The sequence below is a fragment of the Cannabis sativa genome, chromosome 3, assembly GCF_029168945.1.
Source record: "Cannabis sativa cultivar Pink pepper isolate KNU-18-1 chromosome 3, ASM2916894v1, whole genome shotgun sequence".
NCBI classification, from domain to species: domain Eukaryota; kingdom Viridiplantae; phylum Streptophyta; class Magnoliopsida; order Rosales; family Cannabaceae; genus Cannabis; species Cannabis sativa.
Window position 1 is genome coordinate 17,640,499 of NC_083603.1, and position 26,103 is coordinate 17,666,601.

The following is a 26,103-nucleotide window of genomic DNA, read 5'->3' on the forward strand; positions in this document are numbered from 1 at the left end:
AAAAGCCAATGTAGTGGCCAATGCCCTGAGCAGAAAGGGTCCCGGGCAAGTAGCTAGCATAGTTCAGATCTCACCTCAGCTAGCAGAGGATATGGTTAGATCCAGCATTGAGTTTGTGGTAGGTCAGCTTCACAACTTAACGCTGCAATCTGATCTATTGGAAAGAATAAAGGTCGCTCAGATGACAGATCCGGAGTTAGTGAAGATCCGAGATGAGGTATTGGCTGGTCAAGCCAAAGACTTTTCAGTGTCAGACGGTGGGATGCTTTTGTATAAAGCCAGGGTTTGTGTTCCGAACAGTGTGGAACTTAGAAATGAGATCTTTGAGGAGGCTCATTCTACTCCATATTCTCTGCATCCCGGCACCACCAAGATGTACCAAGATTTGAAACCGTACTTCTGGTGGAGTGGTATGAAGAAGAATTTGGTAGAATTCGTATCGAGATGCCTCACTTGTCAGCAGATCAAGGCTGAACATCAGAGACCAGCAGGGTTGTTGCAGCCTCTAACCCTACCAGAATGGAAATGGGAGGATATTACGATGGATTTTGTGGTCGGGTTACCTAGGACCACGGGTTTGCATGATTCCATCTGGGTAGTGGTGGACAGATTTACGAAATCTGCTCATTTTCTTCCGGTCAGAACAACATTTACAGTGGATCAGTTGGCAGAGTTATATGTCAGGGAGATAGTGAGACTTCACGGGGTACCGAAGTCTATAGTTTCGGACAGGGATCCGAAATTCACCTGCAAATTTTGGCAAAGTTTGCAACGGGCAATGGGTACGAAGCTGAAATTCAGTACAGCATTTCATCCTCAGACAGATGGTCAGTCCGAAAGGACAATTCAGATATTGGAGGATATGTTGAGAGCCTGTGTTATGGACTTCGAAGGCTCATGGAGTAAGTATCTACCATTGATAGAATTCTCTTACAACAACAGTTATCAGAGTACGATAGGGATGGCTCCCTATGAACTGTTGTACGGTAGGAAATGTAGATCCCCTATCCACTGGGATGAGACAGGGGAGAGGAAATACCTAGGTCCGGAGTCAGTTCAGCGGAGCAATGAGGCAATAGAAAAGATAAAAGCTAGAATGCTTGCCTCACAGAGCAGACAGAAGAGTTACGCAGATCCGAAACGTAGAGATGTTGAGTTCCAAGTAGGGGACCATGTGTTTTTGCGAGTATCTCCGATGAAGGGGATCAAACGTTTCGGGAAAAGAGGCAAGTTATGCCCTAGGTTTACAGGACCTTTCGAGATTCTCGAGAAGATAGGTCAAGTGGCATATCGGTTAGCATTGCCTCCAGCCTTATCAGCAGTGCACAACGTATTCCATGTCTCAATGTTGAGAAAATACGTTTCAGACCCCTCTCATATACTCAGTTATGAGGGTCTTCAGCTTCAACCAGACATGACCTATGAGGAACAGCCAGTGCAGATCCTGGATAGAAAGGATAAAGTCCTTCGGAATAAGACCATAGCATTGGTCAAGGTTCTCTGGAGAAACAGTAAGGTGGAAGAAGCCACCTGGGAGCTAGAGTCAGATATGCGAGCTCAATATCCAGAGTTATTCAGGTTAGATTTCGGGGACGAAATCCTTTTAAGGGGGGGATAGTTGTAAAGCCCGCTTAGTTAATTTGGAAATTAGCAGTTATTTATGTTTAATCATGAAATTATTTATAGCTATTTAAATAATCTATGGTACTGTTATTTATGGAATTCAGAAATGCATGATTATGTCATCAGTAGTTTTTATATTTCGCATTTCCGGTGTCCGGTATTTTGGAACTCGGTGTTTGGCTCAGTAGAAATCACAACTTAGTATGTTAGTATTTTGGGGACGGGTTTTAGACATTGGGAATGTCGGGAATGGCCGGGAATTTAGAATGTCCCAAAAATACCCCTTTAGTATGATTTTCATGGTTTTATGGTGGAGGGGCAAAATGGTCTTTTTGCCCCATTAGTGCTTTGTCTTATATGAGTTTATTAAATGAAGTAAATGTTTATTTTATGCATGTTATTTGGCTGAAAGAAATTAGTGTTTAAAGATTCCTTTTTACTCATTTTTTTCATTCAACTTAGAAAATAGAAAAAAATTTCAAAAAGGCTCTCTCTTTTCCTCTCTTTCTCTCTCGGCTGGTAGGGTGATTCTAGGGCTGGAATTTCTGAATTTTCAAGCTATTTCTATTGCATTCTAAGTGTTCTTCATCCTTGGTAAAGTCTCTAAACTTTTCCTTTTATAATTCAAGAAAATGTGTGAAAATGTGATGATGCATGTTTGATTTTAATGTGATTCTTGCTGCTGTGAATTGAGGTTAGTTTCAGAGGTTTAAGCTTGTTAGATTAGGGTTATTTAAAGTTGTTTTGATGCATGATTATTAGGTTGAGCAAGCCATAACTTTTTATATGCAAATATGTGATTTTTGGAGATGAATTGTGTAATCTGTTGCTGGGTTATTGTTGAGGTTTTTGTTTGATTTCAGAAGCTATTTCAAGCTTATTTGGGTAGAATTAACTAGGTTTGGATGCATGTTTGTGGGAATTGCTCAAGCTTGAGTTTAGAACTCAAAGCTTGAGCTTTAATGGTGAATTTTGCCTCTGTGTTTTCTGGGTAGTTTTGAGGCCTTAGATTTGTTCTTTGGGGTGTTTAGAACAGGTCTGGATAGTTTGGTACCAATTGGGGTTGAATTGGTCGAGTTATGAATTTTTGATGTTGCTGCCTGCGAAGAACCGGAATTCCGGTTGTGCATCCGGAATTCCGGATGGGGGTCCTGAATTTCCCAGAACCGGAATTCCGGTTGGGCAACCTGGCCTACCTATTGGGGGATTTTTCAGAACCCTAGTTTTCCTCGTTTTTATGTTTTTAGGGGTATTGCCATGCTTTTTATCGATAGGGAAACTTTTAGTTCCTAGTTTTAGTCCCTGGGAAGTGATTTAGCGTGTCACTTATAGCGTTGTGATTTTTATGGTTTAGGAGCCAGTAATCCGCCGCTCAGCTTCAGTTCCAGTCAGGTTGACCGGCACACCTGAAATCGGAATCCAGGTACGATTAGTATAACAACATGCATATGTGGATTACATGTTTAGCGAGCATGTAGGAAGCCTATTAGATTACATTAGTTGTATGTTGGCTTCGAACCATCCAACCCTGTCACGTCGGTACGAGTGCCGGAGTATGACCGACGGCGGAGTATGACCGTTTGTGACCGATCAGTCGACACTTGGTTGGTGGTTCCGTGCTATTGACGTATCCCGTCGGTACAGCTGGAGTATGACCAAGGCGGAGTATGACCGGTTCGACCGATCAGGAGGATATAGTAACACGTCGGTACAGGCTGGAGTATGACCAGCAGCCGGAGTATGACCGGTTCGACCGATCAGGTTGTTACGTGTCAATAGTACCGTCCCTATGAACGTTCAAAACTCAGTACCATGTTGGACATGGCAGTAGTAGCTCAGTACCATGTTGGACATGGCAGTAGCGGGACTCAGTATCGTGTTGGACACGGCAGTTAGTTATGTATGATATTATTATGCTTTTCTTACTGAGTCTGTCGACTCACAGTTTATGTTCATGTGTAGGTAAAGGCAAGGTCAGTGGGCGATGGACCGTGAGCGAGCTTATGAGATTGTACATGTCGGGGCGGTTAGGCCTGGAGCGTACGATCCTCGGGACAGCAAGGCTGAGTTTTTTTGTAACTGGTCGTTAGACGACTTTATTTTGATGTAAAAGTTAAACAGTTAAAACGTTTGTAAATGATTTTATAAATCGGGATCCCGAGACTTTTATAATATGGTTTATAAGTTTAATTAAAAAGCAAAATTTTAATTAATCACGTTTTTCCATAAACCTCGTTGATTAGCAACGAGCTGCACAGTACGTTTAAAAATCACGTAATACGCCTAAGATAGTTAGGGTGTTACAGTACAGTTTCGAATTTTTTCTTTTTTCTTCAATTTTTCATACTTTTTCATGGAATTAACTTCCAATTTTTTGTATGGTTTTGTATATATACTATTACTATTCCTAATTCAATTCTAATTATCATTTTGAATTAATTTATTTTTTTTAATTTAATTCAAGATATTAGTGTAATTTGAATTTGAACAGAATTAGTATTTATCTTTTTGCTTAAAAATCTATCTTATTTTTAAATTTGATTATATTTTTTTAAAATTTAAGGTCAGATTTTATAAGATATTTATAATATCTTTTAAGATATTTTAAAAATATCTTATCTTTTAAGATATTTTTTTTAATATTATCTTATCTTTTAAGATTTTTTTAAATCTTTTTAGATATTTTGACCTTATTTAAATTTAAAATAAGATATTTATAATCATGTAATTTTAAATAGATGTAAGATATTTTGCTAATTTTTTAAATTTTGTTATTCTATTTATTTAAATTACATTTAAAATTTGAAAAAGATATTTATTTATCTTTTCTAATTTTTTATTTAATTTTTATTTATAAAATAACATTTAAAATTTAAAAGTAGTTAGCAAATTTTTGAAATGATATTTAGGTTGGTTGAAACCTAATTTTTCAAAAATTGTAGGTTTAATTTTAAATTTATTTTTTTTAAAATTTCGAATTTTTCAATTTTTTTTTAAATTTTTTGAATTTTTTTTTATTATTATTATTTAATTAAATATTTTCGAAATTAAATATTTAATTCAAAATTAAATAAATCCTACTTCCAACTATCCAGCTAACCTTGTTGCAGGAGTATGTGGTTTTAGCTTATGTGTAAGTTTTAAAACCTATTATTACTTGATTGCAAATAGCCATGGTTACCTTTTGCGAGATCTAATGATCTGATGGCTCCCTTGGTCAAGATAATAATTTGTAACAGGTATATTTACAATCTTCTTTCATCTGTGTATGACCTAGCAACATGATAGGACCCATCCTAAGTGTGCCTGTGTGAGCCTATGTGTTTAATTTCATTATAGATGCATATAGGTTGTTGTTGCTAAATAAATTATCATAGTTCTTGATAGAATTTATTTAGGCCCATTTAGTTATTGGGCATATTCAATTAATAACAGTTGTTCTTATTAAGGTTAAATTCCTCTCTTTTAGGCCTTGTGTGAGAGTTGGGAGCCATAGTAGTGGGTACGACATACTGAACCCAGCACCCCCTCATACGAACCACCCCAATTGTGAAGGCCCATTTGCCTGATTTGAACAACTGTACTAGGTTAATTACACTAGTTTAACCTAATAAAATTGATTAGCAACATAATTAATTTCATTTATTTTGAAATTAATTTAAGAAAATTATAGTTTAAAGAATTCTTTATTCTAAGCTAAACTATATGTATTTTCTTGTATTTAATTAAATATAGAATTATAACCATCTAGATTCTTTCTGGAACTTAATTTAAATTTTTCATTAAATATTCCTATTTAAGTTGATATTTAGTTATCTTCAACTAACCAACTTAAATCTGAATATCTTTTGAATTTCAAATTTCAAAATTAAGTTGAGGAATTTTAGGCATTGGTTATTAAGATTCTTTAGATATTTTTTAAGTTAATATCTTTTCGAATATTAACTTAAAATGGAATATTTTTGAATTAAGTGGTTACAACTTAATTTTTGATATTTAATTAAATTTAAATTTGAAAATATTTAAGTTCTAGATTTTTTCTAGTACAACTTAAATTAGATATTTTTTCAAATTTTGTGGAAAAGATACTTGGTCAAATAAGATATTTTCTAGATAGTTATTTCTAGACTGCTTATTATTTCTAATATTAAATAGGAAAATATTATACATTGTGAAATTAATTATTTAAATAATTAATTTTGGTACAATTTATTTTAAGTATATTTTTCTTAGTATTAAACTAGAGATTAATAATTAAGCCTTCTCTACACTTAATTATTTATTTCTTGAATTTAATACATTTAATTCATTTGAAAATTAAATATCTAAGTTGATTTTATCATCATACTTAAATATTTCTTTTTCATGACATTTAATTAAATAGAAAATTATTTTTAGTTGAAATTTAATTTTTCAACTAAATTTAAATAATTTTCAAAATATATTTTTTCTTTATTTTATTAATCAATTTTCGAAATTGCATTTCTTAAATGCTAGGATTTCGAATTTTATCTTGAAAAATAGATTAAGTTGTAAATTAATTATTTTAATTAATTCTTGGATCAACTTAAATCAATGATTTTTTCATTTATTGATTAATTTAAAATAAATTGAATTAAAGTATATTATTAGAAATTGAATTAATTAGTCAAAGGCAAATCTAGATAGGTGATATTTTTGCTTGAAGTATTTTTCTAGTGTATTTAATTAAATAGAAAATTAATATTTAAGTTGATTTTCATCATCATACTTAAATATTTGAAATTTTTCTTATATATTTAATTAAATAGGAAAATTATATTTTTTGTTGTAAATTAATTTTATTAATTAATTTTGGGCCAACATTAAATTAGAATAATTTTTCCAGGATTAATTTTTTATTTTAACATGCATTTTCGAAAATTGTATTCTTAAATACTTTAATTTTTCGAAATGCAATATATATTTATAGAAAATTAAATTTGAGTTGTAAATTAATTTAAATAAATTTTGTAACAACTTAAATTGAATATTTTTCTAAATATTTATTGGAAATTATTACTAAGATGGAAATAATTCATGTTATTTTCATATCCATCTAAGTAAAATTTATAAATATTAAATTAAAATTTATATTTAGAATTTTTCATTCTAAATTGGAAATTTTAAATAAATATATATTTAAAATAAATAAATTAAATAAAGAGAATCAAAGAAAATACAACTCACTTTAAATAATGAGCTTGATTATTATTAAGATATTCGATCTCCATTTTTGGTCTTACAAAAGTTAAATGTTTTCAATGTAACCTCGAGACGCTAGACTTCGTCCCCCTATGGATGGTTATTCGTTGAACGCATTTAACACCGTAAGATTTCATTTGATAAGTGTTTTGTAAGTTTTCGTCTCTATTAGACTCTCCCCGACGGTGACTACTTAGAGATAAACTTATGAAACATGAAACAATGGTAGAAGCTCATAAAATGAGAATAACCTTGACTCTCGCCTACCGGGACAACGTTGGATTCTTATTTTGATCGAATAAAAGGTTGCTAGAATGGTTTCTATTTTAGATGAGCTGACAACTCTATTCAATAAATGATGCTTTGACTCTCGCCTACCGGACACCTTTGTATCGAGTTTATTGAAAACCTTGGAAATTATTTAGGATTGTATGTTTTAGTATTTTCACTAGTCATTCCTACTTGCTATATGTTTATAATTTCTGAATTGTGTATGAATTTATATTGAACCATGTTATTTTCTGTTATTAAGTTGTAGTTTAATTTCGAATCTTCATTGTTGGTCTAACATGTTTGTTTTTCTAATGAGATAAATCCCTAATGGATTTTCACCATTAGACATACATAATAGTGTAAGATCTCGAAAGATAAATATTGTATATGCGACATCTAGCTGTTCATCAATTGATGACACCTTAGACTAGTATTTTTACGATATGAAACAAGAAGATTGTTAAATAAGATTACTTTGACTTTCGCTAATCGAAGCATCGTTGGATTCTTATTTTAAACGAAATTATCCTAATTCCTCTTAGCTTATTCATTTCGAATTAGCTCCATAATATATCATTGGATGAATGGTCTATAAATCATTTCATGTCATTATATTTTCTCTTAAGAAATTAAATGACGCTTATGATTATAATCCCGAAATTCTATTCCCAATTGATATAAATCCTCAATCTTAGAAATCTCCTACTTGTATGGGCAAATCTGACTTAGAGTTTGTATTAGTAGTGGTGGTCCAAGAAAGAATTACTCATTATATTTGGTTGAATTTAAGTCTTTGACTTTAATTTTAGAATCCAAACAGAAATTTTCTTATATTTATAATTCCAGATACAATACAGTTACACTTTCTCAAGTGTTTAATATCCATCTTTTATTAATGGATTCAAACTGTATGGAGTATGAGTTAGGTATTCTGTGACCAGGATCCACTTGCACTATTCTAAGAACTCTTTGATGTAACTAAACCTATGTCATCAATAAACACTACCATTCTTTTAATCTATGGCATTTGTATCTTGTTCATAGTGGATTTGACAAGATCAATCTCTGCAAAGAGTTAATATGCCTATATCCACTGAAAGTAGTTCATCTCATTCGCAGATGGATGTACATTCAGGGGTGGATATGAGTTTTTCGTTGTATTCTTAAAACGATAACTCTAGATTATACCTTTTAGCAAAGAAATTTGAAATGTTTGAAAAATTTCTTAAATTTCTAGCAATGGTTAAAACCATTAAGGTAAGTGGTTAAAGATCTTGCGAACTGATAGGGGTGGAGAAATAGTTAGTAGATATGCAGTTCAAAAATCATTAATTTGATTTTTGAATTATATCCAAACTTACCTCCCCAGAAATTTCGAGTTGCATGTTGATGATTAGTTACTAGTCGTTGCCTAATTTCTTCTATGGTAATACAATTTCAGAATGATGTAATGGTTGTATACTTAATGTAAATCATTACTTGATTCATGGATGACCTAATCAAAATCTTAAGAAAAGCTAGAACTATTAACCATGGTTTGTTAGCTATTCTAAGTGATTAGGGGTGGACCATCCCATTGTCAATAGATAAGAAAGTGTTTGTTCAAACAAATACTACTTTTCTAAGAAAATCACTAAGTCTGAAAACAAGTAGCAAATAAAGGAGATATTATTCTTGATTCCAAAAGTGTTCTATCATCTTATTTGATATATGATGATCCCACTGCCTCTGTTGTCTTGTCACAACCGAAGAGATCAATACCATTTAGTTTTCTTCGACATAATTCACGGTACCTTGTCGTAGTGGGAGAGTTTCTAGGAACTTCACTTCTTATGACTTGGGAGACACTAGTGATTAAAATCCATTGTGAGTTTAAACAAGTAATGGATTGTCAAGATAAAAAACTAAGAAGAAGGCCAATAGAACTATGGTTTAATCCATTCACATGGAATAACCTAAAGTTTTCTATTACAAGGACATAAAAGGAAATTTTCGTTTATAAGTCTATTCAATGGACTTAACAAACTTCCTGTTCCTAGTATTATAGGTTTGAGTTTAACTAAACCTATGGCTTGTGGTATACCTGGTAATTACTTACTCTAATGCAAGCAACTTACTTTAGTAAGATGCTGAAGCATTTTCTTTCTAATGGCAATCTATAGAAGCTTCACAACTTCTTAGGCATAGATTTATCTAAGGAAAAGTCTCAACTATTCCAGAAAAGATAAAGCCATGAAAGAATTTCTTATATCAACAGTGAGAGGTCTTAGATATGCTTTTGTATGCCTTAGACCAGACACCTGCTGTTGAGTGGGAGTAATGAGTAGGTATCAGATTAATCCAGGAGAAGAACATTGGAAGAAAATCAAGTAAATTTTAAGATTAAGAAGAGGAACTATATGTTAGTCTATAAGGGTGTGTTTAAAACTCTTAGACTACACCATATCAGATTTCGAAATTTGCCTATGTGCTAGTAAATATTTTTGATAAGATGGTGGTTACTCTAGGGGTGGAATAGTGATTTTGGAGAAGTGTAAAAACCTATCTAAAGTCTCTAGGTCTACCAGAGAGAGACTGAATGTTAAAGCTGCAGGAAATGTACTTATTCAGTCTAAGGAAAGTTCTATACATCTTTGGCACCATTCCAAATTGCCTTAAATTACTAGTGTTAATTTCCTGATTAACCAAAAGTAGTTGCCAAAGATACAGAATCCAGTATCCCAAGAGAGTAGACATATAGAGAGGAATTTCACATTATCAATGATTTTGTGATTAAAGGAAGAGTAATGGTGGAGAAAAGGTTGTGGTTAATTCAACCTTTCAGATCCTATTACGAGGAGTTTACTACTACTACACTTGATTTGTATATCAAGGTGTTGAGATTATTTGAAACGCACTTTTTGTTTTATATTAGTGCAAGTGGGAGTTTGTTGGGTTTTATGCCCTAAATAAAACTCATTTCAATATAATCAGATTTACTTATTAATATAGATCAGAAATAACATTTAATGTTGCATAGTTCACATGATTTATTTCATGATTATATGTACATAATGTATAAATTCATCTAAAATCCTTTTCACATACTTGATCCTGTTTATTGTGCCGTCAACACATTGGAAAGTAAACATGACTATGTGAATAAAGTTTCCTAGATTTATCAGACACAGGGTTTTACTGATATGATAATCTACAACAAGAGTTTACTTGTATTTGGAGAAATACTATGTTCTTTTCAGAGCATTGGTTAAAGTAAAGCTCAGGTTGGCTGCATGGAGTATGTATTGGAAGGGACCGATATTGAACTTTGACTTAGATTTATTAAACTTACCGTAATATCTATTCAAGTCAATATCGCCAAGTTGATCCTAGATCAAATGTTCTTAATCCTGTTATGATTAGGCTCAATCTTGAAAGGCTATTCGTGTTCTTTGATTTGTTAGTTAAGCCTACTTTTAGGTCAGGGTAATACGTATATTTTGGGAACACGGTAGTGCAATTGAGTGGGAGCGCTAGCATAAACATGGAATCTATAGCTTCTATCTGGCGAATAGTAAGCAAAGGATGATCTCCTTCGAGCTTTTCCAAACGAACATAAATGGTGGAGTACTCATTTCACATAAGCTGAAATATCATTTATACGGGGTCAAGTGTTTTAAGGAATAAATACATTGTAGGGTGTAACGGCAATTTAATCCCTTTACAGTGTAGATCATTCATATAGAGGATCATTGATCACATTAGGATTATAACAATGGATAACTAATGATGTGTCTATATGGTGGAACATATAGAGCATTTTATATACTGAGAGTACAATTCTAAGTTCTATGCGTGGATTCAACGAAGAATTAATAAGTTAGTGAATTTTAGTGCTAAATTCTTGATCTACTTATTGGAAGCTCGGTTATATAGACCCATGGTCCCCCCACTAGTTGAGATAATATTGCTTGTAAGACTCATGTAATTGGTTTTGATTAATCAATTATAATTCTCAAATTAGACTATGTCTATTTGTGAATTTTTCACTAAGTAAGGGCGAAATTGTAAAGAAAGAGTTATAGGGGCATATTTGTTAATTATGATACTTTGTATGGTTCAATTAATAAATATGATAAATGACAATATTATTTAATAATTATTTATAGTTATTAAATAGTTAGAATTGACATTTAAATGGTTGAATTAGAAAATTGGCATTTTTGAGAAAATCAGATGCAGAAAAGATAAAACTGCAAAATTGCAAAAAGTGAGGCCCAAATCCACTAGTATAGGGCCTGCCACTTTTGTAGGAAATTTAAACTGATTTTTTCATTATTTTAATGCCAAATAATTCAAGCCTAACCCTAGTGGAATGCTATAAATAGATAGTGAAGGCTTCAGGAAAATTACACTTTTCATCAGACTTTCCGAATCAGAAAAAACTGAGCCTTCTCTTTCCCTATCTTTAGCTGACCACTCTCTCTCTTTTTTCTTGATAATTTCGAAATCCTTAGTGTATGAGTAGTGCCCACACACATCAAGTGATACCTCAATCATAGTGAGGAAGACCGTGAAGAAAGATCATCAACAAAAGGAGATTCAGCATCAAGGATTCAGAGAAAGAGATTCAGGTTCAGATATTGATAATGCTCTGCTACAGAAAGGAATCAAGGGCTAGATATCTGAACGGAAGGAGTCATTATATTCCGCTGCACCCAATGTAAGGTTTCTTAAACTTTATATGTGTTTATTTTATCGTTTTAGAAAGTTCATATTTAGGATGTTAATAAACATACTTGTGAGTAGATCTAAGATCCTGGTAAAATAATTTCCAACAAACTCTAGGTACCAGTTGCTCAGCTTCATGGATGCTTATTCCAGATATAATTAGATTAAAATTCACATAGCCGATGAAGAACACACTAGCTTCCAGATGGATAAAGGTGTATAATGCTACAAGATAATGCCATTTGGCCTGAAGAATACTTGAGCAACCTACTAGAGAATGGTCAACAAGATGTTTAAGAACTAGTTGGAAGAAATATGGAGGTTTATGTCGATGACATGCTGGTAAAATCTAAGACATCTAGAGAGCACAGTACAGACCTTAAAGAAGCCTTCTCGGTTCTCCCAAGGTACGGAATGAAGCTCAATCCCAAGTAATGTACATTTGGTTTCTCCTCCGAGAATTTCCTAGGTTTTATCGTCAACTTCTAGGGAATTAAAGTAAACCCAGAGAAGATAAGGCCTTTGTTGACATTCCATATCCTAAAAAGCACAAAGATGTGCAAAGTGTTACTAGAAGAATCGCGACCCTCAGTAGGTTCATCTTAAAATCCACAGACAAGTGCATCCCATTCTTTAACATGTTTTGAGGAAACAAGAAATTTGAATAGACTGAGAAATGTGAAGAGGCCTTCTAGAAACTAAAGGAGCATTTGACAAAGCTCCTATCTTATCAAAGCCGGTGGTGGGTGAGTTGTACCTATATTTGGCAGTGTCTAAACAAGCCTTAAGTGCCGCATTAGTGCAAGAAGAAGGAATGGTCCAACTACCGGTGTACTATGTCACCAAAAGATTACTGGGTGTAGAATCCAAATATCCCTTGATAGAAAAATTGACCTTTTGCTTACTAATTGCCTCTAGAAATATCAGACCCTACTTTCAAGCCCACGCCAACAAGGTACTGGCAAATTATCCTCTCCGCCAAGTGCTTCAAAACCCAGAGGCATCTGACGGGTTACTAAAATGGGCAATGGAACTTAGCCAATTTGACATCTAGTATCAACCACATGTGTCAATCAAAGGTCAAACCCTAGCTGACTTTGTGGTTGAGTGTTCTGGATTAAGTGACCTCCCAGATGAGCCAGTCCTAAAGTCACCTCTACCTAGAAAGTCTATGATGATGGAGCATCGAATGCAAAGGGAGCTAGAGCAGGAATCATATTGATATCTCTGCAAGGACATCAGCTCCAAAGCACTCTCTATTTTCAATTTCTTGCTTCCAATAATGAAGCTAAGCACTAGGCCATACTAACGGGACTATGATTGGCTAAGGAAGTCGGAGCCCAACATAACAAAGTGCATAGCGACTCTAAATTGGTGGTAAATCAAATATTTGGGGAATATAACAGACCAAAGGTGAAGGGATGGTTGCCTATGTGATGATGTCCTAGGAACTGTTGCAAGGGGTTAAAGGCTATAATATTCGCTAGGTCCCCTAGAGCAAAATTCATTCACGAATATGCTAGCAAAACTCGTCACAAACTCAGAGTCATCCAACACAAAGTGGTGCCTGTGGCCCACTTAGAAGCTTCAAGTATCGAAACACAGGGGGTAAATACCATCACTGATCAACTCCTAGATATGGCCCATCTACTAGTTCCTAAACTCAGGAGAGCTTCTGACGGACAAAACTTCTTCTCACAAGGTTTAATATCAGGCTCCCCAATATGTGATACTAGATGGGAAACTTTACCGTAGGGGGTTATCTGTGCCATACTTAAGGTGCGTAGCCGAGACCAAAATAAGTACCATCATACATGAGGTTCACTAAGGTTTTCATGGAGATCATACTTCCAGACCAAGCCTATCCAAAAAGATCCTTCGACAGGGTTACTCTTGGTCCACAATGAAAAAGGATTGTACAGAGTATGTCTAGAAGTGCGAACAGTATCAAAGATACGTCAAGGTTCCACGAGCACCACCAATAGAAATCACACTCATGAGGAGCCCATGGCCCTTTGCTATTTTGGAAATTGACTTAGTAGGATCCCTTCTCACTGGAAAAAGAGGGGTGAAGTACGCCATAGTCATTGTTAATGTTAACTACTACACCAAATGGGTAGAGGCGGAACCCATGAATACAGTCACCTTCAAGAAGGCCTTGGACATTGTCATCAAAAATATTGTGTGCTGCTTTGGACTTCCACACAAGATTGTCTCAGATAGCGGAAAGCAATTTGAAAGTGATCACTTCACCAACTTCTTAAACCAACACGGAATCATGAAGAACTTATTCGATGTGGCCAGACTATAGCAAATGGACAACTCAAAACTGTGAATAATTGTAATTTATTTATTTATGTTTTGAAATGGAGATTATAAATTTTTCAGACTCCAATCAGTTTGGATAAAAGTGACACCTCGAGCAATATGAGTTGCTTCCTTTATGTATATGTATTATAATACATAATAAGGAGTCCTAGCCCACAATATTGACCATTTCCGAAACTATTCAACCTCATAGGAAAAGAACTCAGTTGCAGATTAATTAACAATATCTTGGGCCTTTTCTTCCCTTGAAGAAACGAACCCACCTTCAGGCTTCGCTTCAGCTTCCAAAAACCACAGAATTTTCCATATGGTACGTAAAGAACAACTCCCTCCTTCCTTAGTTCCTTTCGTCCTTTCTCCACGTTACCCTCTTATTTTTTTTTTTTACAAAAAATTATTTTCATTTTAAGTTTCTACTCCAAGTTGGTTATCAAAAAAAAAAAAAAAATTATCTACTCCAAGTTCTTGAAGTCCTTTAACGATGTCGTTTTGATCTGAACAGTGTTTGGATAATATCTAATCTATGTATCATTGTAATCCTAGAATGCGAATCTAGGGGTTCCTTGTCAATATCACTTATAAATTAATTAAACCATACCATCAACCTTTTCTCTATCCATTTGTAATTATTGCTTGGTCGGCCATAAGTATTGCTGGCGTTTCGCCTCGTCATCGTCATTATCTTTTTTATATATTCAAAATTATATATATATTTTTCTTAAAAAAAAAAAATATAAAAAGCCCTTTTTTGGAAGCCTTTTATTTTTATTTTTTCTAATTAAAAAAATTGGTTTAGAGTTATGCTATTAAAGAGTTGTCCTCCTTTTTCATCCTGAAGAAAACAAAGGTCCAGCCTTTATTATAACTTTCTTAGAATTTGGGTGGTTAAATTTTCTATTAATAGAGTACTACGTCTCTCCTTCCCTTTTCTTGTGGGATAATTTTAAAATCATTTCTCCTGTTCAGGTTAGGATTATGGGTTTGATTTGATTGTTAATCTTTATGGGATTTCAGGTTGTCTTTGAAATTTTGTAGAATACCAAAGGCTTTGTAACAGAAAAAAAATAGAGAGTGATTTGAAGAACCAAATGGCCATTGAGAGTTCTCATGTAAAAGACCAGTCTTTAATGGAGCTTGAATCTGAAAATTTTGGGTATGTATTGATTTTTCATCATCTACATTTTTTTTTCTACTTTTTCTTAGTATCTTTATTAGAATTTATGCGAAAATTGAGTTTTCTTTCGGTTTTTGTGCTAAATTTGAGACTTATTATTATAATTCAAAAAAAAAAAAAAAATGTAGGTGCTCACATTACAGGAGGAGGTGTAAGATTAGAGCACCTTGTTGTGATGAAATATTTGATTGCAGACATTGTCATAATGAATCCAAGGTTGGGTTTTCTCTTTTTTGTACTGTGATTATCTCATTTTGTTTTATCTTGCGATTTATATTTAAACCTAAAATCAATGTTTTGCTTATTTACTTTTCTAATATCAGAACTCACTGGAAGTTGATCCTCTTGATCGTCATGACATTCCTCGACATGATTTGAAAAGGGTTTGTTTTTCTTTTCTTCTTCTCGCGGTCATGTATAGAACAAAATCAGGCTTGGAAATTGTAATATTTATATTTATATTTGCATATATTTTCAAGGCCTCATTGCTTACTCCAAATTATTTCTGATTTTTTCAGGTAATATGTTCATTGTGTGATACAGAACAAGATGTAGGTTCCCTTTTTTATAAATTTTAGTGATCATAATAGCAATAACTATCAATATTTTGATAATAAAAGCAAAATAACTGTTTTGTAACTAATGAGTTTACTTATTACCTTCCAGGTTCAGCAGCATTGCATCCATTGTGGAATTTGTATGGGAAATTACTTTTGCTCCGTATGTAAATTCTTTGACGATGATGTAAGTCTCGTATGTTTCAAAGTCCTTTAAAGTTTCTTATATTGCTTTGTTCAATTTGCATTAACAAGCCCATTTTTGGGGAGAAGCAGGTTTCAAAGAATCAATACCATTGCAATGAATGTGGGATATGCAGGTTAGATACTTATCTTTGTTCTTTTTTTCCGATTCCATTATCGCCTAACATCCATGGAAATAGTTTAATAAAACAACATACTTGTGCTGGGAAATACAGAGTTGGAGGCAAGGAGAACTTTTTTCATTGTAATAAATGTGGTAAGTTTTCAAAATTCTAAATTCTATATGCTTGGCTTTGGAGTTCCATTTGCTTATGACACTTACGCTTATGAGAAGTTATTATTTCGTTCCAGGTTGTTGTTATTCGACTATGTTGAAGGATTCACATAGTTGTGTGGAAAAAGCTATGCATCACAATTGTCCTGTTTGCTTTGAGGTAAACGTTTAGAGTAGCACGAGGCGATCAAGTAGAATATTATGAATGTTAGTTCATTATTTGCTGAATTGAAATTGCTATGACTGCAGTTCCTGTTTGAGACAATGAAGGACATTACTGTCTTGCCATGTGGACATACTATACATTTGGAATGTGTGAAAGAGATGGAACAGCATTTCCAGTAAGTGTTTGGCTGTACAATCTTTTCAAGGTGTTTAGGAACTATAAATATTCTAACTTTGAGTACATTCTTTAGGTACTCGTGCCCGGTATGCTCAAAATCATATTGCGACATGACACACGTGTGGGAAAAACTTGATCAAGAGGTAATCAATTCTGTTGCCGCTAATGAAATTGGTTTCTTTAGTATTGTTTTGTATCAATGGATCTAATTGTTTGGTTTTGAAACAACATCCAGATTGCTCAGACTCCCATGCCTCAAATGTATCAAAACAAAATGGTAAGTCAACAGTAATGTCTTCAACTTATATCAGCTAGTTGAATGAATATGCTCCATTACCTTTTTCTCACAATTCATTGGTATAAATCAACTAGGTTTGGATCCTCTGCAATGATTGTGGCGAGAATTCAGAGGTACATTTTCACATTGTCGCGCACAAGTGCTTGAAATGCAAATCCTATAATACTCGACAAACACAAGGAGGGCCAAGCTCATGCTCATCAAGGTTTGAGGAAATGGTGAGATGAGTTTGTTTGTTGTTGGTGACAACAAAAGGTTAACTCAAACTTCAGAAACATAATCTTCATTCACTCATGACATGGACGAGAAGAAGACAACGATGATGACCGAATTCTTTGGTTAGTAATTTACCTTGATCATTTGCTTCATGTGAAGTTTTTACTTAGTCACATCTTTTGATAATGTTGTTGGTGCACACTACAGCCAACAATTCACATGCTCAAAATCAAAAGTTGTACTATTTTACACTTTGGTTCTTTACTAAAAGGTGATATATAATATATATGGGTTGCTATTGTAAGGGAAAATAGCTCTCACAATATTCAATTTGCAAGCTTGTTTATTCAATTTTCGTGTGCAATTATTAGTGTCTAGTACAAGAGGGGAAAAGTGGGCACATAACTGGGAAAAGTAGCTATATCTTGGATTTGGTCGCTAATCATTAGTATTGCTTTAGTTTAACTTAAGAACATTGTTATAAGATATCCTATGAAATGAGTTATTAGTACATTTTAATAGTGGATTCCATTAATTTTAATTTAAATTATAGACTCGACATTATTCTCTTAATGATGGAGTTTAGTGAAGGTTGAAAAAGAGGCTGATTTACTCTATAATTTGATGTCGTTTTAAAGATTGAATGTTAGTATCTCATTCATTGTTGTTTTGATTATACTGTTGTTTGATTACACCATTGTGGATAACGTGTTAGGTTTCCTAACTCTTTTGCATTCATTGGCGGTGTTGGGTCAGTCACCATTGCAATCCCAATTTAATTGGGTCGTTTCTCTTTTCTAGTCATGCTCCTATTGTTTCATATTGTCGTTTTCATTTTCCCATGTAGAATCTGCTGTCATTTTCTTACAATGTGGTAGATAGATATCATGCCTCACTGAGTAATTTCAACATTAGCCGTTACAAGATACACAAGCTATTGCTAGGATCATTTGATAAACTATGGTGATTTAATATTTGAGAAGTATAATGAATAAGTAATGAAAAAAAAAACCAAATTCTGAAATCATAGCATGACAATTGACAAGCTTTAGTTTTGTCAAGTCTCTTTTGAGGCAAAAATCATTGGGACTCATAGGTAAATGTATCTTCCATTTATGGGCTGTAAAGGTCGTGCATTTATCTCTGCATACTGAATTAAAAAAAAACATCACAAAAAGAGTATTATATATATTTGTGTATATTTTTATGGATTTTATTACAATTAAAAAATGGGGAGGAAATATGAACTTACATCATGAACAGCTTGTTTGAGCAGTTTCACTTGTTCTATGGAAACTGTGCTTATCTGAGAACATTCAAGAAAATTTACTTTGATAAGAAAACATTAGATTAAACAAGAAATTAATGAGAGAAAAAAGAGAGAGGTGTGTATATATATCTACCCTTGTATTTATGGCCCAAAGAACTTCTTCAGTGCAAGGAGGGACTGTGAGTGAGCCAATGTATCTGTAGTACTTCATTGATCCATTCAATCCTAACTCTTTGGGGTCAATCACTCCTTGGTGTACCTCTTTCTTTGTATCAGTTATGTTTATTATATCTCTGGTTAACTGTTACATGCATCCAAAAAAAAAAAAAATTATTACGTGAATCCCAATATTCATTTGCATCATACTTTTGCAATTACAATCTAAAGTAACAAATTAATTACTTAAGCGCTTTTTTTTTTTTAGAGAAAAAAAAAAATCAATGTTTAAAAGCTTTAGTTAGTTTATAATATTAATATTTCATAGCATAAGTTATTGATAAGAACATTGCTCATGTTAGCCATGAATTATAAAGGAAGTAATGATTAAACGACTTTAAATTTAACCTTGGAGAGAAACCAATTAGGCTTGCCAATTTTGTAGAAGAGAGCAGTTACAGCAATTTTACTTTCTTGGTTGATCTCATGGCTTTGGTGAACCATATGTAGCTCTAAGTCAAACCTAATATCATACACAAAACAAAGTTGACTTTAATAATGAGCAAATTATTACTTAAAAGCATAATTTATCTATATATGATATGATCGATAGAATTTTATAATTTTATTTTTTATTTATGAATGTATAGATAGTTACCTCCTGCCATTGAGGGTGTGCTCGGAGGGTGAGTGCCAGTGGCATTGCTTAAGAAAGTAATCAGTGCCGTTGATCTTGATTGATCCAGCATCTTCCAACCATTCGATCTTCCAACAACAACAACAACAATATCATTAAGAAATTTTGTATTATACATCCTTATCTCTTAAACTTTGAAATATATAAAAGAAGAAGATCACAAAATAGGGGTAGGTACGTATTCTCTCAGAACTGAGAGGAGACCACATAATTCAAATGAGACAAAAACAAAAATATAAAGTTAATATGTATATATGTATAATAAGGAAAAGTTCCATTTTAAAATTGTGTGCAATGAACATATTTTATCTTTGACTTTGCTAACCTCGGCTTTTATCTAATAGATTAATAATATTATTATTATTACCGCAATATCATGGCCTCTATTGTTGATAGTAGCATTAGAAGGCTTATAATAATTCATGTTTATTTCTCCAAGTTTCGGACTAAGTTTGATTCTTTGATACAAAAGATCAACCGGAGACTGTAATTTTCCATGATTGCATGCACTCCATTCTTTCTTTAGCTCTCCCCAATGTCGTGGTCCTTTCTTGCTCGATTCTCCATAGTCAAATTCTCTTTCATCACCTGCATAAACCAAATCAAACCCTAATTAAATATATATGTAATATAAAGGGTTATTGTGATAGGGTAAGGCACAATCTCAACTATTTAAGATTTTATTTACAATATGTGACCATTGATTAATAATCGTACCCTTGTAATATCTTTTCCCAAATATTATTATAATTATTAAATCTATTTTGATCATATGTACTAAACATATTCTAAAGATTAATATTATTAGGGACGTACCAACTTCCTGAGCTGAAATAAGTAGCATTGTTTGGTGCAAGTAGAAGAAAATGCATATGATCACTAGAAACCACCACCAGCTTAAGATGTGGTAATTGCTTTGATCCTTAATCATGATTAGTATCAGATCTTATTAATTAGAGACTTGATATGTTTTAATTTTGTTGCAATACTAAAGAGCTTTCCGAATGGGGTTTTCATTTATAATTATACATTGGAGATATGTGTCTTTGTCTTTATTATTATTTTCGGTTAATGCTATATTTTGTCACGAGAGGAAAGGACAATAAGCAAGTATGAAATAGTATTCATACATTATTATACGTGTATATACACAAAAATAATATGTAATACAAATTAAGGAATCCCTTGTAGTTAAATAATTTATCAAAAAGATAATGGAGGTATCAGTGAGATGTCTTGGACTGGGTTCGACAGCTTGGAAGGTCTCGGGTTGTTTTCAGCCTAAGATACAGAGGTGTTGACACTTAGGAAGGCTGCCGTTCAATGTGCTCATTTGGTTTTACAAAGATCCAGTTTGAGTTAGATTGACAGAGTTTGATGATTTGGAAAATTAATAATCATGACAGCACTTTGGGAGACATTGATTATTCTTGTAATAATTTTCATGATGTTAGATTTCTGTATTGATCCAAAACAGTTAGTAGGTTAGCGCATTGTCTTGTGGGAAAAAAGCATTTGTGTTGTCTTTGTGAGAAAAAACAGTATGTAAGCTGTGGAAAAAATTTGGTGAGTGTTTGGTAAATTATAATTTTTAAAGTGCTGCGACTTGTTAAGATTCTATTATAATAACGATAATATTTTAATCTAATTCATTATAATCACAAATATATATATAAAAAAAAATCTATGTTATATAAAATTTTTATTTTTTATATATTTTTAATTATTTTTTTTCTATAGTATAAATTTATATACATTTGATAAAAATAATATTTAATATTTTTAAATTATATTTTTATCACTTGTAAAAGATAAAATTGTAGTTTATAAGAAACATAAATTGATATTGTTTGTTAATAATAAAAATATAAATATAAAATATTTTTTAAAATAAAATAAAGAATTAGAAATTTAAATATTAATTATTTTTAAATATTTTTTCATTTAAAAAATATTTTTATTTTTTATAATATATAATAAATAATTAAATAAATTTTTAGTAAAAATAATTTATTATAAAGTCTTTTAATCAAAACAGCTTTTTCTAAAAGTTGGGTTGTGCCAGCTTTAGCTTTTAGCTGTAGCTTTTCCATAAATTCTTTAATAAGCTATTTTTTAACTGTTTACCAAACACTTTTTTGTCACAACTTTTTTGAAAAGCAGCTTTTAGCTTTTCCAAAAGCTGTGCCAAACGGGCCCTTAATCTGGTAGCGTATTCTTTAGCTAAATATGCATTGTTAGCTATTTGGTGGCTTGATTATCATGATTGTGTGAAAAATTTAGGGTGCATTCTCTAATATTTTTTTAATATTTTTTTTGTTTTTTTTTTTAAAAATAAAAAATGGAAATATTTTCAAAAAAACATGTTTTATTGAAAACAAATTGTAATTTTTTTTTCTTTCTAACAAGTTATTTTCAAAATTTATTTCAATATATATTTTTTTTTCATTGTACTTTGTATTTTTCTATTAATAATATTTTGGAATTGGACTCTGACTTGAATCCGGATCCAAGAGCTAGACCCATGACCCAGATTTGTACCCCTGGCTCGAGCTGGTCTGAGTTCTGAACTCGAACCTCAGACTCAAATCCCAGACCCTGATTATGGACTCTGAACCCAAACCCCAAATACAGACCCGGACTTGGACCCATACCCTGATCCCCTAATCTGGACTCCAACCCCAACCTACTTTCTATAACCTTAATTTCTTATTTCTCACTTAAATTAAAACAAAAATTAAAATTGAAATTTAAATGTATTAATTAAATTCACTTTTGTTTTTTGTTTTTAAAATTAAAAAATAAAAATTGTTATACAACATATTTTGGCCAACACTATTATGAATTGATTCCTAGTCCCAACCTTCTTTGAGGTCTCCACTCATGGGCTGTCTCTAAGGGTATTTCTCTAAAATATATAGTAATAATTTATTGAGACTTTTTTTTTTTACATTTTAAAATATTTTTGTTAGCAGTTTTACAGAATTTTATATAGAAATTCTTATAAAAACTAACTGAACAACTTAAATCACAATTAAAATCTATATAGCAACCCACAAAAATTATTGGAGCAACCTAAATCGTAAATTTTTTTAAAAATATATTAAAAGATTGTATATAAAATAATTTCCCCAGTTTTTTTTATGGAACCTTTAGTTGAAAAGTTGCTATCCTTTTTTAATCGTAAATGATTCTTATTTTTGTATGATGAATTATGGCTTACTAATATGTACATCTTCATTTTTTTTAAAAGAAATTATTTATGGAGAAATGTACAGGATTTTTTAAAAGCAATGAAATTATTTACATGCTTAATTAATTAATTTTTTTTTCTTTGACTGAGACTAGGTAATATGTAAATTAGTTTCTTTAGGGATAGTTCTATGTACATGTGGAAGCAATAAGAAAAAACAAAAACAATAAAACAAAAGAAGAAGACAAAGCTCCAAATATTAACCCCTACTCCACAATATTTGTATGCACGGAAATATATTAATATATTGTTTTTTTTTTTTGAAGAAAACTATTAATATATTATTGTTAAAAACTTTAAGGGCTCGTTTGGTACACCGTATAAGGATCGTATTGTATTAAATAATAAATAACACTATGTTTGGATTAAACAATGTATTGTATTAATTATTACGACCAAATTTTTTAATACAATGTATGTTGTATTATTTAATACATAATAAATGGTCCATATTAGCTTGTATTATAATATTTACAAAGAATTTGGGGTCAACACCAATCTCCGACCCGGACCCAAACCCGGACCCGGACCTCGGACCCCGGACCCAGGACCCCGGACCCTGGACCCCAGACCCAGACCCGGGCCCGGGCCCAGACCCCAGCCTGGACCCCTCATTATCCAACTAATTCTTCTAAAGCTAAGAACCTAGTTTTCTTTCTAGGTTTATGAGACTTCATCTTCTTCCTTTTTCTTCTAATTTCGAAATCTATAGCCTTCTTCACAAACCAAATTGAAGCCTTAGTGATTGAGTGCATGCCCACACATAACAATTGAGTCCTCAATCATAGTGTGTAAGACTGTGAAGAATCCAAACAATAGAAGGAGTTTTGGGCTCAGATCTTGGTGATACTCAGCTACAGAAAGGATACAAGGTTTAGAGATCTGAGCGGAAGGAGTCATTTAATTCTGCTGCAACCAATGTAAGGTTTATGATACCTTTTATGTGTTTATTTTATATCGTTTTAGAAGTTCATGTTAAGGATGTTAAAAACATACTTGTTAGTAAATCTAGATCCTGGTAAAATATATTCCAAAAGTTACATCATTTTAACTTGTAGAAAAAGGAAGAGCAGTGTTATCACCTAAATTATCAAAGACCGAGCCTTCCAAAATCGAGAAGATCATAGCATTAATCTCACTTTTAGCAAACATAGACCTGCTGTCAAGGAGAGTATGGGCTTTACATTTTTTGAGCCCAATTGAAAAAGAATTTTATCAGACAGTGTGGCCAGATTGTAAATGAGCTCCCAAGAAGCTCTATACATGGGAGCCTCATTTGGCCCATAGAGATTGACCTAATTAATAGCCTCAGTAAAGTTTTCTAATTCCTTGCGAGACAAAGAGGTTAAAACAGTAGGTAAATCTACACTCTTAGGAAAGGAATGTGGTTTCTTGGATTCATGTTGGCTCTCTTGGTATTCCGAGGTCTCTCTCCGCATTAGGTGGAGGGTCCATTGGTTGGTGCCCACGAGTTTAAGTCCTTTTAGAATCTTGCTCAAAGTTTGCTTCCCTTTGGAAGACCTTAACACTTGGTGTTTTCTTACTAGTGTTCCGTGCATTAAGAGTTTTCCCTTGAGCACTAGTTCCAATGTGGCCAATTGGCCGATGGGGAATCTCTTTTACAAGCTCGGATAGGCCCCTGCATGGGTACTTCTGAAACCAGAGTGATAGGCTTCTTTCATCCATTGAGATAGGTTAGCTCTCATTTATTCCTGCTCAACTCGCTGGCTCTCAATATTCTGTCAGTTCTCCACGAACCAGTGTTGAAACTGCTCGTGTTGTGTTTTGAGAGAGTCCCGCAATTTTTGTTGTAGATCAGTCACAATTTGGCTAAGCTGTTCAACCCGAGAATTGGCCTCCTCAGGGTCTTGCAACTCCACGTGTGGCTCTCCAGGTGGAATTTACTCGTCAGTTCTATTACCGGGAGCATTTGGTGGCCTTGGGGGTCAAACTTTTGAGCTAGTTCTAGGGCCTCTACCTATCACCTAAGGTGTAGGAGTAGTTATTGGAATTTTTTTACCAGGATCTAGATTTACTACCATGTATGTTTTATTAGCAACCTCATATGAATTCTAAAACAATGAAATAATCACATATAAAGTTTAGTAAACCTTACATTGGGTGCAGCGGAATATAATGACTCCTTCCATTCAGATCTCTAGCCCTTGATTCCTTTCTGTAGCAGAGCATTATCAAGATCTGAATCTGGATCTCTTTCTCTCCTTCCTTTAATGCTGATTCTCGTTCTTGTTGTTTGGATTCTTCACAGTCTTACACACTATGATTGAGATACCACTTGATGTGTGTGGGCACTACTCTATCACTCAAGGATTTCAAAATTTTAAGAGAAGAAAAGAGAGAGAGGGGCGGCTATGGCTTTTTCTGAAAGGAGCAATATGCAAAGTCAAAGTTTACTGAAGCCAACACTTTCTATTTATAGAATGCTAACTAGGTTTAGGTTAGAATTGTATGGCATTAAAATAATGGAAAATAAATGGTAAAAGGCTTGCATAGTGGCCGGTCATATAAGGAAATTGGGCCTCACTTTGTAACTTTCCCATTTTGTGATTTTTCAATCCCATTTTCTCAAAAATGCTAATTTTCTAATTTTAACCAAATAAATGCCAATTCTAATTATTTAATAACTAAAAATTAATTATTAAATAATATTGTCATTTAATATATTTATTAATTTAGACATATAAAGTCTCTTAATTAATAAATACACCTAGAATCTCTTTTCTTTACAATTTCGCCCTTGCTTAGTGAAAATTCATAAACTAGACATAGTCTAACTTTAGAATTATAATTGATTAAACAAAATCAATTAATTGAGTCTTACAAGCAGTATGGTCTCAACTAGTATGGGGACCATGGGCCTATATAAACCGAGCTTCCAATAAGTCGAACCGAATTTACCAAGTAAATTCCCTAACTTATTAATTCCTTATTGAATCCACACTTAGAACTTGGAATTGCACTCTCAGTCATATAGAACGCTCTATATGTTCCACAATATAGATACGCTATTAATTATCCATTATTATAATCCTAATTTGATCAATGACCCTCTAATCGATGATCTACATTGAATAGGCACTAAATTACCGTTACACCTTCAATGTATTTTATCCTTAAAACACTTAGCTCCGTACAAATGATATTTCAGCGAAGTGAAATGAGATCTCCACCATTTATCTCTGTTTAGCCAAGCTCGAAGGATATCATCGTTTCACTTCTAAATTCCTATAGAAGTTATAGACTCCATATTTATGTTAGCGCTCCCACTCAATTATACTATCATGTTTCCAAAATGTACATATCACTCTGACCCAAAAGTAGGCTTAACTAACAAATCAAAGAACATGTATAATACTCTTGAGATCGAACCTAATCATATCGGGATTAAGATCATTTGATCTAGGATCAACAGGTGATATTGAATTGAATAAATATTACGGTAAATTTTAATATATCTAATCAAAGTTCAATATCAGTCCCTTC

At 32.9% G+C, this 26,103-nt stretch overlaps 2 protein-coding genes across 10 annotated transcripts; one reads left to right on the forward strand and one right to left on the reverse strand.

The window, feature by feature from the left end:
* The first annotated feature begins 14,269 nt into the window (after window positions 1–14,269).
* Window positions 14,270–19,670, forward strand: LOC115709863 (E3 ubiquitin-protein ligase RZFP34). 9 transcript variants are annotated; one of them, XR_009686789.1, is made up of 14 exons: window positions 14,855–15,004; window positions 15,172–15,310; window positions 15,460–15,547; window positions 15,655–15,714; window positions 15,850–15,882; window positions 15,998–16,075; window positions 16,165–16,208; window positions 16,308–16,348; window positions 16,444–16,526; window positions 16,616–16,707; window positions 16,783–16,852; window positions 16,945–16,986; window positions 17,082–17,345; window positions 19,300–19,670. XR_009686789.1 is itself a non-coding variant. In XM_061111719.1 (13 exons), exons 2-13 carry the CDS (start codon window positions 15,246–15,248, stop codon window positions 17,232–17,234), a joined length of 849 nt encoding a protein of 282 aa, XP_060967702.1. In that variant the 5' UTR covers window positions 14,270–14,467; window positions 15,172–15,245; the 3' UTR covers window positions 17,235–17,770. The 9 variants fall into 9 exon arrangements, 6 of the variants coding, with proteins under 6 accessions (XP_060967702.1, XP_060967700.1, XP_060967699.1 ...); XM_061111719.1 differs by lacking the exons at window positions 14,855–15,004; window positions 19,300–19,670 and adding an exon at window positions 14,270–14,467 and having other exon boundaries at window positions 17,082–17,770; XM_030638094.2 differs by lacking the exon at window positions 19,300–19,670 and having other exon boundaries at window positions 17,082–17,770.
* On the reverse strand, window positions 18,314–20,190 carry LOC115710659 (alpha carbonic anhydrase 7-like). Its single transcript, XM_061112402.1, has 7 exons — window positions 20,163–20,190; window positions 19,693–19,934; window positions 19,305–19,429; window positions 19,058–19,199; window positions 18,627–18,794; window positions 18,476–18,529; window positions 18,314–18,373 (listed from the first exon to the last, which is right to left on the reverse strand). The coding sequence occupies exons 1-7, from the start codon at window positions 20,188–20,190 to the stop codon at window positions 18,314–18,316; spliced, it is 819 nt and encodes a 272-aa protein (XP_060968385.1).
* Between the last annotated feature and the right edge of the window lie 5,913 nt (window positions 20,191–26,103).